The 16,914-nt window shown below is 33.8% G+C and overlaps 2 protein-coding genes, 1 long non-coding RNA gene and 1 other non-coding gene across 7 annotated transcripts; 1 reads left to right on the forward strand and 3 right to left on the reverse strand.

The window, feature by feature from the left end:
* The first annotated feature begins 784 nt into the window (after positions 1 to 784).
* LOC110647934 (uncharacterized WD repeat-containing protein C17D11.16) lies at positions 785 to 5,712 on the forward strand. Its single transcript, XM_021801980.2, has 16 exons — positions 785 to 1,086; positions 1,192 to 1,391; positions 1,735 to 1,814; positions 1,894 to 1,989; positions 2,061 to 2,184; positions 2,360 to 2,418; positions 2,511 to 2,585; positions 3,475 to 3,545; positions 3,658 to 3,754; positions 4,240 to 4,314; positions 4,479 to 4,577; positions 4,743 to 4,886; positions 4,967 to 4,996; positions 5,089 to 5,151; positions 5,238 to 5,315; positions 5,417 to 5,712. Exons 1-16 carry the CDS (start codon positions 968 to 970, stop codon positions 5,498 to 5,500), a joined length of 1,494 nt encoding a protein of 497 aa, XP_021657672.2. The 5' UTR covers positions 785 to 967; the 3' UTR covers positions 5,501 to 5,712.
* Positions 5,713 to 6,261: 549 nt separating this feature from the next.
* LOC110647931 (uncharacterized) lies at positions 6,262 to 8,889 on the reverse strand. Its single transcript, XR_002493477.2, has 3 exons — positions 8,185 to 8,889; positions 7,663 to 7,744; positions 6,262 to 7,479 (listed from the first exon to the last, which is right to left on the reverse strand). It is a non-coding gene; the product is annotated as an uncharacterized LOC110647931 (long non-coding RNA).
* A 154-nt stretch (positions 8,890 to 9,043) lies between these two features.
* Positions 9,044 to 9,115, reverse strand: TRNAH-GUG (transfer RNA histidin (anticodon GUG)). Its single transcript has one exon. It is a non-coding gene; the product is annotated as a tRNA-His (tRNA).
* A 1,606-nt stretch (positions 9,116 to 10,721) lies between these two features.
* On the reverse strand, positions 10,722 to 16,914 carry LOC110647930 (phosphatidylinositol/phosphatidylcholine transfer protein SFH12). Of its 4 annotated transcripts, none has more exons than XM_058153180.1 (15): positions 16,709 to 16,913; positions 16,452 to 16,610; positions 16,110 to 16,362; positions 15,933 to 16,032; positions 15,528 to 15,794; positions 15,199 to 15,276; positions 14,976 to 15,077; positions 14,849 to 14,898; positions 14,562 to 14,661; positions 14,357 to 14,452; positions 14,125 to 14,211; positions 13,564 to 13,663; positions 11,809 to 12,185; positions 11,063 to 11,137; positions 10,722 to 10,954 (listed from the first exon to the last, which is right to left on the reverse strand). In XM_058153180.1, exons 2-15 carry the CDS (start codon positions 16,486 to 16,488, stop codon positions 10,943 to 10,945), a joined length of 1,734 nt encoding a protein of 577 aa, XP_058009163.1. In that variant the 5' UTR covers positions 16,489 to 16,610; positions 16,709 to 16,913; the 3' UTR covers positions 10,722 to 10,942. The 4 variants fall into 4 exon arrangements, with proteins under 4 accessions (XP_058009163.1, XP_058009162.1, XP_058009164.1 ...); XM_058153179.1 differs by having other exon boundaries at positions 10,722 to 10,957; XM_058153181.1 differs by lacking the exon at positions 16,452 to 16,610 and having other exon boundaries at positions 10,722 to 10,957; positions 16,709 to 16,914.

Genomic DNA, 16,914 nt, shown 5'->3' on the forward strand with positions numbered 1-16,914 from the left:
TATAATCTTCATATTTTATGATTGATTTTAGCCAATTTATTTATCTCTGCCCTTTCAATTCAGCCATGATAAGAGAATTTACTTTCTATCTTCCTAAATAAGAAAGTAAATAATAAAAAATTATCTTGCATAATTATGTTAATTAAGGGTTCTTTTATATTGTGCGAAATATTTGAAGATTAATTTTAATGCACTTGATGTATAAAATAAGGTGCCGTTTTGGGTTAGTTGCTAAAATTAAAAGTACTTATTTTTTATTTTAAAATAAAATTAAAAATAATATTTATTTAGCATTTGTAATTAATTTTTAAAATAAGAAACACTTTTTCTTAAACTTTTTCTTAAAAGGAAAATTTATTTAATATAAAAATAAAAATTCGGTCATCTCAAACATTGCCACCACGCTAATCATCCTATCACCACAATGCCGTAAATTAATGTTATAAAAAGTAAAAAAATAAAAAAAAACCATATATATAGTAGGTATATATATTTATATTTATTTATATTTATATTTATAAATAAAATAAAAGAAGAAAAAATTTTAATACGATGAGATTAAGATACAACCTTAATAAATTTTTTGAATGTTTCACAATTCTATAGTAGAGGACAATATCGACCTGTGCCTTCTATTATTACTGTAGACCTTACAGGCTGCAGTGGGAAATTTTTAAGTAGAGTTAAATATATTTAAAATTGAAGTAATTTAAAAATAATTTATTATTTTTTTATTAAACAGCCATAAGCTCGGTAGAAGCGAATTGCAAGGAGATTTGGGCACGTGTTTCTTTCCGTTGTATAAAAAAAAAAAAAGGACTGAGCGCGTGTCCATCCTAGGTTTAGGGTTTTAGCATAAGACATCTTAGATTGGAGGTAGCTGCCCTGTTTCGTTCCTTAAGTCTCTTTAGTTCAAAAAACCACAATAAATCTCCTCACCTCACAATTCGATTTAGTTTTAGCAAGGATGATAGCCGCAGTTTCATGGGTGCCCAAAGGTGTTTCCAAGTCTGTACCAGCAGTGGCGGACCCGCCGTCCAAGGAGGAAATTGAACAGATTATAAAGGCCGGTGCTTTAGAGAGACGGTACTTGTTTCTGTTTGCGTTTAATCTGCTTTTTTGGAGAGTATTTCATAGGAAATTATCAAATTCTATGGTCAATTTTTTTATGCACACTCTTGATTTGTGCAGTGAAGATAGTGGTAGTGAGGCAGATGACGAAGATATGGATGTTGATACTGCCAAGCAGACTGATGAAGCAACCCATGCATTAGCTGTAGCAGAAGCTCTTGGTAGAACACCCAAAAATAACAATTCAGCCACCAAATTTGATGATATAGCTGATGGCCTCAAGGAACTTGACATGGAACGTTATGATGATGAGGATGAAGGTATATTGGGAATGTATCTGCTTCTCTTTCTTATCTATTATTTACTTATTATTTGTCTGTTTATGTTTTTGGGAAATGGAGAGGTCTTGGGGGGTGAAGGGGGTGGGGGGGGGGGGGGGTGTTTTGGTTGGGGTGGTCACTATTTTGGTCTAGTTGGAGGGTTAGGATTGACTGTTAAATTGTTGAATGTTGATTAGTGCTGATTATATCATCTTTAAATATATGAACTGTAGTTTATATTATTGGACAACTGTTTTGTTCATATCAATTGATATTCTGGGACTACCTTAAAAAATTAACGTCATAATGGGCATACAACTAATGGTGCATCTGTGAATCTTAGGCATTGAGCTATTCAGCACAGGACTTGGGGATCTTTACTACCCAAGCAATGATATGGACCCCTATCTAAAGGATAAGGATGTAAGTTTGACTACTTTCTCATATTTTGGCTTGCATTTTTTAATCTTCTGCTTCTAATGGTAGGACAAGTGTTTTGCAGGATGATGATTCTGAAGAGCTTGAGGACATGACCATTAAACCAAAGGATGCAGTAATAGTTTGTGCACGTAATGAGGATGAATTCAGTCACCTTGAGGTATGTAACTTTAGTTTGAGATTTCTCTCAGTCTCTCTTTCTGTGATCAAGTACTCATCATGTATGAGCAGGTTTGGATACTTGAGGAATCAGATGATGGTGATTCAAACATGTATGTTCACCATGATATTGTCCTGTCAGCATTTCCCCTTTGTACAGCGTGGCTTGATTGTCCACTTAAGGAGGAAGAAAAAGGTATGATAACTTGTACACTGTCATATAGCATCCATACTTCTTTATTGTGTTCCTATCTTAGGCATTTATAGTTTTATTTGTTTTAAATTAAAAATAGCTGAATCTGAGTTTGTATTATACCTTAGTGATGTTTTAGCAGTTGTTCTACTGATGTATGATTTGTTTGTCTTTGCAGGAAATTTTATAGCTGTGGGTTCAATGGACCCTTCAATTGAAATATGGGACCTCAACATTGTATGTGGATCATGTATCTCATAAAACTAAAAGTTTAATAAGTCTTTAATGGATATATTGTTGCAAAGTCTCTTATAGCTTCCTTTTCTCAGATTGATGAAGTGCAGCCATCTGTTGTTTTGGGGGGAATTGTTGAGAAGAAGAAGAAGAAGAAGAAAGGAAATAAGGTCTGCAACTAAATTTTATTACAATTTTAATCTTTTGATTTTGATTATCTAGGTTAAATATTGCAAAATGCATAGAAGATATCGTAAATATAATAATATGCTTCTTTGTTTTATGTTCTGCTTCACCATGGACGTTGCTTAACTTTATTTACACATGAATCCTGTTTTCATGGTAGCATTTCAAAATGCTTTCAATGGGACAGATAATGAACTTACTTGTTTGGGTGTTCTTGATCATCCAATTAAATCCAGTGGAGATCCATGAATTAATCTGAACAATTATCCACCGAAAGCCCATCACTTTTGTATTAGAGTAAGAATTTATCTTTGCAATTTCCTACTTGTGGATGTTCTGAACAATTCCTGCTTATTTTCATTAACTTTATATTGAATTGGATACCTGTAAATTTCCAATTTATCTCATTTTATGCTTAGTCAATTTGGACTGTTGATTTTCAGAACAAGCTAGGTTGTAACAAGGGTTGATACCTTTGTAAGAATGTTAAATGACTTTTTTATAATTTATTTATTTATAATTTTGGACAATGGATCATCTTAAAGAAATTATGTATCAGTTTACTGTTTACTTAGGGTCTGAGACTTGTCAAGTAGTAAAATGGTTGCTGCAATTGGGCTATTAATTGAATTCTTATTCGCATATTGATTAGAATCCAACATGAAAAGATAATGGAAATGGCCAAATTTTGGTTCATTTCTATTGGCCCTTGTTCAGTTCATTTCTACTCTCAAGCATTTGCTGATACTGCCATTCCATCTCTTGCAGTAGTAATGACGTTAAAAAATAGTCGTTGAATTGTGGACTTGATGAACAAGCCCTCTTTTATTTTCTACTTGCTTCATTTACTAATTCTGCAAATTTTTGTGTTAGACGTTAACCAACTACAAAGAAGGAAGTCACACCGATTCTGTACTTGGCCTTGCTTGGAACAAACAGTTCAGGTTTGTTGAATAATAAACATTTCTGGTTTATCCAGTTCTATTATTGCTACTCTGGTATGCTAATTCTGAATTTATTTCTCTGGTAGCTAATGAAAAAAAGAAATCAGTGCAGGAATATTATTGCCAGTGCTAGTGCTGACAGACAAGTCAAAATTTGGGATGTGGCTACTGGAAAGTGTGATATTACCTTGGAGCATCATACAGACAAGGTAGGAATATAACATCTTTTTATTGTATGTTGTTTTGGTAATATATTGGAATTATGTGCTTTGCTAGATTCATTTGTTTTCCTTGTCTTATACTCTTCGAGAAATTACTCACCCGTCATAGTTCCCAACTCAGGTACAGAATTGATGCTTGCATCTATGTGCTGTGAGATCTGCAACCATCATTAGCTAACCTGCATGTGATTGTATAATTGGACATGCAACCACTGTTCAAAGTTACAGTGTTAAACAATGAGCATAAAGTGAAGAAAATTAACCCTGTTCTGCAGCCAACATATAAATTATATATCTTCCAATATATTGGAGAGAGACACTATTAAAAGTGGGCATTTTTGGAATGTCTCCTGCAAGATTCTTTCATGATATAATCTTAGTTGATCTTTATTGTATGGACAGACTTCTGGCTATTTTGATACAGTTTTTTCAGATGTGGGTTACAAATTTTTTCTTCATGCTACTCCTTACAGGTTCAAGCGGTTGCATGGAATCATCATGAACCACAAGTTCTTCTCAGTGGATCTTTTGATCATTCAGTAGTCATGGTAATAAAAAGTTGTGCATACTCTGCTGTCTAAAATAGGTTGTTACTAGAACTCAGAAATGAGATTTTTTTTTTCAAGTGACTAATTAGATGTTGGAAAGTTATGTTCTATTATTTGCTTTGAAGAGAACTCTGTTTTGATTGCAATGCTCTTATTCATTGCAGAAGGATGGGAGGATTCCCACACATCCTGGTTTTAAGTGGTCAGTTACAGCTGACGTTGAAAGCTTGGCATGGGATCCCCACAGTAATCACTCATTTGTGGTGTGTTCTTCTTCCTTTCATTTAGGGTTGTCATACTGCAGGTTTGAGTTCCTGTGGTTCTTGTAAGCAAAGAGAGCCAGGCTGTGCATTGAGTTTGTAATGGATACAATTAGTTTTTGATTGTTTATGCACTAAAATGAACTTAAAGACTCAACTGTTTTTTAGGTGAGTCTTGAAGATGGTACTGTCCAAGGTTTTGATATCCGGGCTGTGAAGTCTGATTCATCATCCGATTCAAAGCCAAGTTTTACGCTCCATGCACATGACAGTGCTGTTTGCACAGTCTCCTATAATCCTTTTGTTCCTAATGTAGGTAGCTCTGTTTTGAAATTGAACCTCATTTCTGATTGGGTATTTTAAATTAACTTTGCCCTTTTGTTTTTTGACAGCTTCTTGCAACTGGATCTACAGATAAAATGGTAGCTTTATCGTTTCTTTTGCAGGCCTCCATTCAGCTGGTAGTTTAGAAAAGCTTAATGTAGTTTTTAATGCTACTGCTTATTTTGAACAGGTAAAACTTTGGGATTTGTCGAACAACCAACCATCATGTGTAGCATCAAAGAATCCTAAAGCAGTATGTGTTCTTGTGTTTCTTCTTGGCCCTAATTGTTTTGGAAATTCACAAGTTGGATTGTCACGCTATGTTCTGAATGTTCTTAGGGAGCCGTCTTTTCCATTTCCTTCTCAGAGGACAGCCCTTTCTTGCTTGCTGTAGGGGGTTCAAAGGGCAAACTGGAAGTGAGTGCAAAATCCCTTGTGTAAATGGTTTTAACGCATTTTATATCTGGTATATAGAATTTTGCAGTAGATACTTAGATACTTTTTACCAAAATTTGCAGGTGTGGGACACCTTATCAGATGCTGGGGTCTCTAAAAGATTTGGGAATTACAGCAACCAAAATGGACCTCATCTTGGGACATGATTGCAAGTGGAAGATATAATTGTTTTTCAACGATAGAATGTGTAATTATCCGAGAAGGACGTACATTTCTTCCAAAAGTAATGTTCATTATAGTTTTGAAATTCTTTAAGATTGATAATTTTTCTTCATTTTTGTTTCCCAAAAGAAAAAGAAAAATATTGGAATAGATGTGGATTTGAAGAGGTATTTAAATTTTAAATGATGTTGGTGCATTAGGATTTTTCACTCGTAGAAAGAAAGCAGAAAAAATGAGGTGATGATGGGGTTTCAATCGTTTTGTTTGTGATGATTGATGAAATGCAAGTTGATATACTGATCAATTTTAGGATATGGCTTATAAATGATATGGCTTGCTTTTCTTCAAATAAGAAATTTATATTCGGGGAAGGAGGAGTGGAAATTGAATAAAAACTTCTGTCAATTTTAGGATTCTCACCTGATACCGTGTAGAAAATTTTTCCTTAATAAAATTCGTAAGAGTTGAATGACTTGATTCAAATCAATAATAATTTCAGAGCTAAAAATTTATTTCCACCTATAATTGAGAGACAATTTAGCTTTTAGCTGAAAAAAAAAAAAATAAATATTCCTTTTTTAATTTTATTAAAAATTAATTTAAACAATTAAATGTTTTAACTTTTCTTTTACTTTATTATTGAAAACTGTATCAGTCAAATTAGCTAGAGCTAATTCGACTATTGTATCCATTAATCAATCCTTTAAGAGTTGATTGATAAAAAATCATATGTTCAACAAAATAATTGTTTAAATGAATCAATCTTTTTAAATATATACTTACTAGTCTATTAACTACAATAAATTATTTTTAACAATTATCACCAATGACAAGTCATAGTAAGACATAAAATTGAAAGAAAATAACGTTAATCAATTGAAATAAATAACGGTTGTGAGCTCATGGCCCACATAATCATTTTTCCATCCCCTCTTACTTAGCTCTGTATGAGTACTTCCATTGATATGGCTAAGCATTACCTCAGCATGAATCACAGGGATAAATCCCGCAAGAAAGTAGAAGAAGGTGGAAGTAGATCCTTCATGGATGTGATTTTTTCAGTCGATTCTTCTATTAGACTCGGCAACATGAAAACTTCATGTGCTAGATTCTTTGTCACCCAATCTTCTGACACCCTGCAGATTGTTAAATAGTTTAATAGACAGAACAGGAAGAAATGGGATTTTTAAAATCTATCTCCATCATCTACAGGGATATCACCATCAGCACAAGGATAAGCTCCAAGAACAGTTGAACACTGAGGGCAAACAAATTGCTTCCACTCAATATCCATAGAAAGATTATAGGATCTAGCCATAAAAACATCTCCAAGAAAACCATTTAGAAAAGATCTCCGATTTTCCATGGCCTTCACAGCTTTATTCTTTGTTTGGTCTGCTAAGGAAAGCTTTGACACCTTGTGTGTGCTTACTTCAACATAATCTTGAGCATAATATGTAGAATGGCAACATCCAAGTTTCAATGCTACATTTTCAGAGAGATCTGATGCTGATGGCACAGAAAATAATCCATTCGCAGTGGGTTCTTCCTCCCTTTACATTTGATGTTCTCAGCATGGTTATTAAAATTGAGATGCAAAGACCTCAAAGTCCCATTAGCATCCACTCTCTCGCAATGACTATCACACAACTGGCATATCTTCTCAAACTAGATCCAAAATCTGGCATCGCACCTTCACTTAAACCATTGTCACCAGCAAAATTCTATCTGGCTCGTGCTTTTGAATTCCATCCCAGTCAGTAAATTTACATCCTACAAAATCATCCCTGGAAAGAATAACAGCTGTAGAATTTAACAAGAAAATGCACTTTGCACATGTATAAGCAAATGCAAACCTATTCACCAGCTTCTCACTCAAATGAACAACAGCAAGCTCCAAACCAATTGTCAGCCACTCTCTCCAGTTAACTGATGGCATTTCCATGAAATGTCTACATATGAACTGAAATTTTAAGAATACGAAAAGATGAAAGTAAATATTAAAGTGATGTCAAATACTTAAGTGCAAGTTAAACTACTCAAAGAAGCATAAAATGAACACTCTCAGAAATATGCGTAATCAGGCAAAACAACAAAAATAGAAGTTGATGACATTAACTGCAATAAACATGAAAAAGCGTTTTACCTGATGCAACTTCTAGTCAATCTAGTTTAACAACTTCTGCAGTAAAAATGCACTCCTTCCATCAAAGGAAAACTCTTCAAATCTGAACCAAACAAGCAAGATAAGTAACAAGTAAACATGGTGATTCCACTGGCATCAACTCATGACACATTAACGCACTTGCTCAGCAATAACCGTAACCATGTTAAAGACAAAATAACCAGAAACATCACAAAAAAAAAAAAAAAAGAAAGAAAGAAAAACCAGCAAAAAATTTCACTTTCTTGTTCTTTATAAAAGCATTTGCATGAATTTAACAGAGCATAATCTCAGAAAAGCAAAACCCAAATACTAAGCGACCATAAATAAAATGACCAATAACATTAGCTTAGCAGAGTCCGTATTGAGTGGTTTTACTGAATCCAAAACCTCATTATTCTCTCTGTCATCGCTCAAACTGAAGTTGGAAAATATGAGATGATCAACAGGGAGAAGCAACACAAGCTTAACTTCAATGTGATCATCGAGAGCTCTAAAACTCACCGGAGAATCAGGGTCGATCAGAACCTTAGGAATCGGAACCCTAAGCGAGACCTTCTCGGTATCTTCTCCAATCCAGGTCAAAAGAAGTTGAGATTGTAGGAGATTTAGCCGGACCTTGAGGTCTTTGCAAAGAAATTGAAGGTTTTGTGTGGGAATCGAATAGGAATAGTTTGAGGTTTGGGACGTGAGATTGGGTCACCCATGTGAACCTCCATTTACCAGGGTTTTCAGAGCACATTTCTTTTGTTTGCTAAACAAGGTGGGTACTGAGGAATTGAGGATGCCACCAGGATAACTAGACGTTATATCAGGTGTAATTTGTTGTATTTTGATTTAGGAAAAAGTATATAGAAATACCAAACAAGAAGAATTGCTAGAGGATGAGCCATGAATCCTTAGAAAATCTTGGCGTGGAATGAATTAAAGCTCAAATTGAAAAAGGCAACAACACACACACATACATAAATTCTGCAAATAAGAATGATGTGACTTTCGGTAAGAATAATTTTGAATAAAATGCAAATAAGGCAGTGATATAATTGGGAAAAGGGTTTGATTTTTGCCCTACTGAGTAAATTTTGGATATTAATATTAATTCCCCTTTGAATTTTTGAAATATTGTGAATAAGTTGCTATAATTTCATCTTCTGAAGTAGCGCACAAAAGGGAAGAGAATTTCATTGACAACAGTTTCAATGCAAGTTTCCTCAAAGGTTCCCTCAGAGAATAAAACTATTTATATCCAAATTGATTCAAAATAATTACCAAAGGAAATATATATTTTTTTAATAATAATAAAAAAAAAACCCAAAAAGAGAGAAAACAAAACCCAAATGGAGCCCATAATAGAGAAAATAATTGTGGCTGCTGGGATTCGAGCCCAGGTCTTCACGGCCACAACGTGAAATTCTTACCACTAAACTACAGCCACTCTTGTGGTTTAAGTTTTCCCATTACTTTTATTTATATAAAAAACAAAGACGTGATGGTAGCCCTAGGTCAATGCAGACCAAGCAGCCGCCACTTGTATTTTCTTCTTAATTTTGGGTTTCACCAAATATCATGTTGCCATAATGGTGAGATTTTGTTGACTTAATTTTCAGTGTATAAAATTGATTTAAGAAATTTTTTTTTATTATAAAAGAAATTCATGAACTTTTTTATAAGAGAAATTCATAATTTTTCTTTATTTAAGAAAAATTTTATAATCAACTTTAAATTGTAGGATGTATTTTTTTTTTAATCTAAAAAAGTAAAATCATGGGCAGCTTTTTGTATAAAAAAGAATAGGATAGTGAAATATAATAGAAAATTAAAAAAAAAAAGACATTGAAAAATAAATATATGATTACGCATGTTGAACTTAAAAAAAAAAAAGGCAGAGTCCCCAATTGATGACCAGCGCACGCCTTGTCCTCTTCTCAAACGCCTTTATTCTTTTTTTATAGCCTTTCTCATTAATAAATACATTTATTTCCATTTTAATTCCAATAATATCCTTCTATGCATAAGCCCTTCCTCTCCCATATATAGACTTTCTTTTCCTTTATAGGTATGGCATCTTTGTACTGCTTACACCCTAAATATTAAAAGTTTAATTTAATATTTTTTTCTAATTAATGTTATTTCCTTATTAATTTATTGATATTTTAAAAATAAAATTATGATGAAGAAAACTGATAAACAATTTGAAAAATAAAAGAACGTCAAATAATTAAAAATTTTTTATTAAAATTGACAAAAACTAAAAATAAAATTTATTTTGACCAAAATATTTTTTCAACTTTTAAAAGTTATAAGAATTAATTTTTCATTAACCACACTCTCAACTTCTAAATACTGCTATAAATAAAAAAAATAATATTTATAAATGGGTTTTGTAAGGTGTTGAGCGGTTACATGAACTCATCAAACAACAAGCCAACTAGCTAGAACAATGCAAGTGGTAAGAAATTCTTCTTCCCATGTTTTGTAAGTCTCTTTGGATGCTTAATAAATGTTTTTTTCTTTCCCTTCTATAAATGGGTTTTGGTTTACTCATTAGCAACCATTTTTTTTTTTTTGTAATAAAAGAAATTGTAGACATTATTTTGTATTTCTTTCATTAATATGCTTTTAAGCTATCAACTTCTTGTTATTTACAAAGTTCGATAGAGGAAGATGGGAATGGACAATCAAAGAGAGATCTTTCAAATAGGGGGTTATTCCTTGTACCGTCTCATTCTTCAATGGTTACAGTGGTGGAATTTGAATTTTGATGAACAAGAAAATTGCATATAAGAAAAAATAATGCTGAAATTATGAAAGTTCAAGGCCTCATAATTAATAGCTAGCCTCAAGCTTGTATCAGGAGAAAGGTTCTCTATGTGAAATTTTAATTTTCTGGTGTGTTATCCATTTTCTTGGGAAATAATTCTTAATTTTATAATTTTGTTTCTGAAAAATACTGCCTGCTGATCTTCTGTGTCATGCTGCTGATAACTGAGCCAATGCTCAGAGAATCTGTTTAATTGGTCACCATCAGTGGAACATGTATAAACCTTTAAATAGAATCTCAATAATTTCTATTAACAATTGGAATACATCTGTAAGATGCGAGAATTTAATTATATTGCAGATAAATGTGGAAGGAAATCATACTTCCGAACAAAACCTTTGATTTCTATTTTGTACAAGAAACCTTAAACAAGACTGGAAAACAGAAAATCAGCTCACCGACATTTCTCTTTGCAACTCTTAAGAATCCAGAGCTCTTCCTTTACCAGGTGAACTGCTTGACAAGCCAAAGAATATTGCAAATGAGATACTACCTTAAATTAATCCTAGTACTAATGACCGCAAATTTTGAGCAATGTTATGATGGTAGCAGTTTACATACCAGCTTCTTCTTCTTCTTCTTCTTCTCAATGTAAGCCACGAGCTCCTCTTGTCGAGAAAGTGAGTCCTCCAGAGCCTGAACAAGGAAGAGTAATTGAAGGAAATCAGAACTCCTGCAGTCCTACTCAAGTTTTTCAGTTTTCTAGTTCTATTTCTATGTTGTAAAGAATTTTATGAATGAATCTTAGAGCTACAGAGAGAAGCAGCAGTTACTGATGACAAGAAAGCAATATCAGATAAAAGAAAAATGAATATTTTTCCATTCACCGCGTCAATTTGCCAGGCACGACAAACAATTAAACAGAGAATGAGGCAAAATAATTTTTATATGAATTGATGAAACTCCTTTTCTTTCAATATTCTTAATCAAACAATTAAGTGGTTGCTTCTTCAAAAATTGTCCGGGCCAAAATAGCAGCTAGAACTTGTAGAAGAATCCTTGTGAAAATACATCGGCCTTTGATTTTTCATCATGAAAAAACTCTCCATGCCCAACAATGAGCACAAGAACATTTGTTGTCATTAATATATTACCAAGGTCAAAGGAAGGCATAAAAACTGAAAAGGGATAACTGTTGCACCAAACTGAAACACAACTGATATTTTTTCTCTTCTGAAGCAAAATCAAAACGTAATGATTGTCTTAAACAAAATTGCAGAAAGCAAGTTAATGTTATGCATTATGACAAGTTAGGTTTTACCACCATTGAGTTCAATTCGACACAAGAAATTCATGGAAACAAGTACCTTCTTGGTTGCCATAAGTTCTTGCTCCAAGGTATCAACCCGGCTTATAGCAGCATTCAACATCTCCTCCTTCTCAGGTGTCATAGAGGGTTTCGTACTCAGAACCTTCACTCTCTCTTCCAATTCAGCCATGCGTTTGATGAGAGTCTTGTAATCTGCACTAGAGATAGTAGATTCAAGTGGCTGGTTTGCCCGGCCTTTAACCTCTGTCTCAACACAGTATCCAGGACTAGAGTAGATGGTCTTCTTGGGCATGTTGCGTGTTACTTTAATCATGGTGACAATGCCCATAACAAAAGCCATGACACCGGTAAAAATTGGAGAGCCCATCCCTTCAGGAACCTTGCAACCATCATATTTGGTGTAAACTTCTGCTGCTGCAAGTTACAGAAACCTAGAATATATTATTTGCATCTAGAAAAGAAGAAGAAAGACAGATGTTTTCTCGTATGGAGGAAGGGTATAACCCAAAATTTCTTAGGCTTCAATAAACAGGATCCCTTTGATTTTGGTGCAAATCATGAACTGGGTTATGACATTTAACGGTCTGAAATTAAGGAAAATCTCCATATTGTGATTTCTTAAAAACAAATAATATTTTTCAGCAAGAGTAAGGATAAAACCAAATTTTCTAAACTCTGTACAGTCAATGAATAGGCGAAAGAGGATCAAGATTTAAGGTTAACAATATATTATTAAATAAATATTAATTACATATTATAAAATTAATGATCTTTTAAAATAGCAATAATATATTATTATAATAATTAATTTGACATTTTTAGAATAAACGTTCCATAATAATAAATTTTGTTTATATTGATAAAAAAATAAATTTTCACCTGCTACAATTTTATAGCATAATAAATAAAAAAAATTGCATTTTTTATTATGCAAAATTTATAACATATAAAAATAATTCAATAATTCAAGTTAACATACTATTAAAATAAATTATTAAAATCATTATTTATTTATATCAAAATGAATAAATCTTAATTTTTTTTTTATAATTATCACAAGTTGATAGCCATTGGTTCTTTTAAATTAATATAATTTTGATTAGTTTATATAATAATTTAATAGATCTAAGTTTATGTATATAAAATTTATATTTATGAAGGGAAATACACAAAGCTGAGCCTCAATTTAGTTGGAAATAGCTCATTGGTAACAGGTTTGAGTCCCCTTGGCAGTTGATTCCAAAAATTTTTTTTTAAGTGACCTGATTAACCCGTTTAAATTTAATTGGGTTGACCGATTGGCCAGTTAGCCAATCAGTTCACAAGGATCAACCTCGATTATAACAAAAAATGGTGAGGGTTTTATACTTAAATGAGACTAATCAACTTCGGTTAAATTGGTCCAACTGGCTGGCCTGGTCTAGTTCATACAACAATGGATAAAACTGCTGACAAATGTCCTTCCATTTTCTTTACCAACTAAAAAGTAATGGTCTCCAAAATACAAGAGACCCTGACACTTCTTCTGCACCCGAGTGTTGCTTTTCTCAATATTTGTCATACTGCAAGTCATCAAACTAAATTAAAAGCATGCCAAATATTCTTCCTTTCTAGAAAATCCTTGAAAGGAATCATTAGATGTAATCTCAGAAAAATGACTATGTCTCTCTAGTTGCTCCTGCAACCACTGATCAAAAATTTTTGAGGGATGTCATTGAAAAGAAAAGGTAAAACACAAGCCAAAAAATGACTTGAAGAGTTATGTATGCAATTAAATAAGTGGGCAGTGCACCTTTAGAAAGAGCGTACTTATCATCTTCTGCCAATTTTTTCCAAGTCATATCCACAGTCTTCTCAATTATAGGACCATAATTCTCAAACTTTGAAGAAACCTGGGCAAAAGGAATATGTGAAGACAAAGAAGTCATTAGAACTGATGCTCCACATTGTAGAGAGGAAGAAATAGTCAAACTCATAACATTTGGAATGCTTTCTGGGGCCAAACTGCCAAAGAGTTTCTATGCAGTCTTACCACTTTATGATCTCTCATGCACCAACAAAAAATAAAAGATTTTAAGGGAAAAGCAGAAAATTTTGGTACATTGTTGATTATAAATCCCAAATTAATATTTGCTTATAACACTATTATTTATTCAACTTGGATGATTCATCATACCACTAAATGAATTTCATTTGCTCCAAGCCTATCAGATTATTTAAAGCAGCAATGTTAAAAATAACTATTTAATGGTGTAAGCCAGTTTTGCAGCTTTACCAATTAACTGACTCAGAAATTCAGAAGTTCCAAAATTTCTGTAGTTGACAAGATTTCCAAGGAGACTGCTAAACTTACTTGTGCAAGGATAGGAGCAACTTGTGCATACTCTAAAGGGTCACTTGAAATATTGAGAGCTGACCCCACCATGGAAGAGTCATTTCCCTGGGTACATTACATATGAAGTAAGCCAGGTGGTTAAAAAGAAGTGGCAAAAACCATTAAAGAAGGACACAATTCAGAGAATTAAGATAAGCAGCCTATCCACTTGGAGAAAGAGTGAGAGAATTGTATGTTTAATAAAAAAGACCTTCGAGCATGTAGCGTCATCCTCAGAAGTTATCTTCTCCTCAGGATTTTGAGACACACTTCTCTTTGAACATTTATGATCACCATTTTGAACCATCTGCAAGGTGATGAAACAAATAAGACTACAATTCAAGAATAAACCAAATGAGATAATCAATCAAAATCTAGTGAGAAGACAAATGAATATCAAAATAATTGCAGATCACCTTCATTATCTCTGGGTCTTTCCAAGGGCCCTTATCAGAACGCATGCAGCCTCCTAGATCAGCACAAGTGCAGGTACCTCCCAAAAACTCTGGCAACTCACTGGTACAAAGGCAAGCCGGCAAAGAGAGGAAAACAAAAAGACACATAAGTATGTCTAAACAGACAAAGGAGAAAAAAAAAGGGCACATGTGGGCATTTGATACAACAAGGCTCATAACTTGAAAAAAACAGGCGTACAATTATAAGACGGACAACAAAGAAACATGAAAAAGATTTTATATAATACCTGGCATCAATGATCTCAAGTAACTTGCTCTGATATTTATTGCCAAGAACCTGGTCGATAATATTCTTTCCTAGTTAGTTATTTGACCTATATAAATTCTAGTGATACACTATAAGAATACACTTACATGGATCTTTGCTGTAGTCTTAGGGTCAAGGAAAGACTTAATAGTGTTCCACAGCATTCTGAATCCAGAACCAGCATTGATGATGAACATGCGATTCAAGGTCTAAAGAAGGCAGCAATTGACATGGCATCACAATTATGTCATAACTGTAAAAACAGCAATAGAGAGAGACAAACCAACAAGTTCTAGCCTCACAGTTTAAGACATCAAAGAGAGTTAGTACCTCAGGGTAGTTGTCACCATCAATCTTCTGAAGGCGGGTTATAAGATCCCTTGCTGCTTTGTTAAAATTTTTGAGGCCCTGTGATATTAATTTAAGAATAAAATTAATGAAACAGTCATTCTATGGTGACGAAGTGGAGGAAAAAGGAAGACAAATGCCAAGGTCATGCAACCTAAAGAACTTTCTAGTGCCTATTATCATTTTGGACAGTGCGGATAATTTAAATGGTCATTTGAAAGATCCTTTACAATAAATGCCTAAATTACATTTCTATATGAGATTGTAGCCATTATTTAATAAACTGATATCAATTTTATAGTTCCACATACCACTCCTTGGACATCCAAGATGGTTGTACTTTGATCAATGTGCTTCTTCGCTGCAAGTGAACAAGCTGGAAACTTGACAACAAAAGTTCTCTCAAACTCCTGTACATGGTATTTGACATAGCGGTCCATGGTTGTAACTTGCAATAGCTTGTTGGGATCTACTTGACCTAGCCTTTCAATATACACAGGCCTTCCATCCTTATCTACACCATGATGCCCTTGAGGATAATGTTGCATGACTTCATCGATTTCTTTGAATTCAAAATCCTTCAAGTAAAATAAAAATTAAACAACAGACAGGGCCATATTTGGAAAATAAAAATCCATAGTAGTATAGTAATAAAAATAAAATCAAATAAATGACAGAAATCCAAATTCAAAACCATCCATTTCTAAGATCAATACCTCCATAACAGTGTCAGCACCAAATTCCTTCCTCCACTGAAGCATATCAGACCACATCTGCTTTGTTTTCTCAATATCGAATTTCCTTGCCCTCAAAAACCTATAGTATTTAGAAGATAATAAGTTCATGGTCTAATAAACTATATGTATCAAGTCAATTTGAACAAGGATAGAAACCTGAGCATCAAATGATAATCATCATGTGCTGCGGGTAGGAGTTCCTCCAACACAAGTATTTGGCGGAAAGCATCAACCACCTTCAACTCCTCTGCGTCATGGACATCCTCAATTTCAATGGACATCACTTTGCTACTTCTCCTACCCTTTCTGGTCAAAGAATTCCGAAATTTATTGGAGGCATTGATGGCTTTCTGTTTCAAGGATTCAATCCTTGCTTTTTTCTCATCCCCACTAAGCTCCATCTCAGGTACTGCAAAGCCAAAAAAACAAAATTTAAAACTACCCATGTATCAAATGGTGCACAAAAGCACATGGGAATGAAAAACAAAAAAAGAAAACCTGGTGTGGGAGATAGAGGACCAGAGACAGTGACCATATGGTGGGAAGTATAAAAACCTTTTTTTTTTTTTTTGTGGGTTTTAATTGGCGACACAGAAAAAGTGCAGTAAAATCAAGCACTCATGCCAGAATGCCACAACTAGAGCCCTAGCCCAATGCCTGCAAATGCACAATGCAGATGAAAAATTGAGGACAATCCACAAAATAGGAATGAAAGGTTGAGAGAAGGAGAAGGAGAAGAGAGAAAGAGAGAGTACCTCCGCAAGGGAAAGGGAAAGGGGGGGAGAGGATACAAATAGTGAGGGGCAAAAAGAGAGTGAGGCGCGCACGAAGCGATAAGAATGGACAATTTTTGGCTTTTTGATCTTCTTGACCAAGTCTCGATTACCATTTTTGCTGTTTTTAGCCATAGCTGTTTCTTGCAGAGCCGCTCCGTTCATTCCAATTCCCAACATAACACCCA

Source organism: Hevea brasiliensis, chromosome 9 (genome assembly GCF_030052815.1).
Source record: "Hevea brasiliensis isolate MT/VB/25A 57/8 chromosome 9, ASM3005281v1, whole genome shotgun sequence".
NCBI classification, from domain to species: Eukaryota; Viridiplantae; Streptophyta; class Magnoliopsida; order Malpighiales; family Euphorbiaceae; genus Hevea; species Hevea brasiliensis.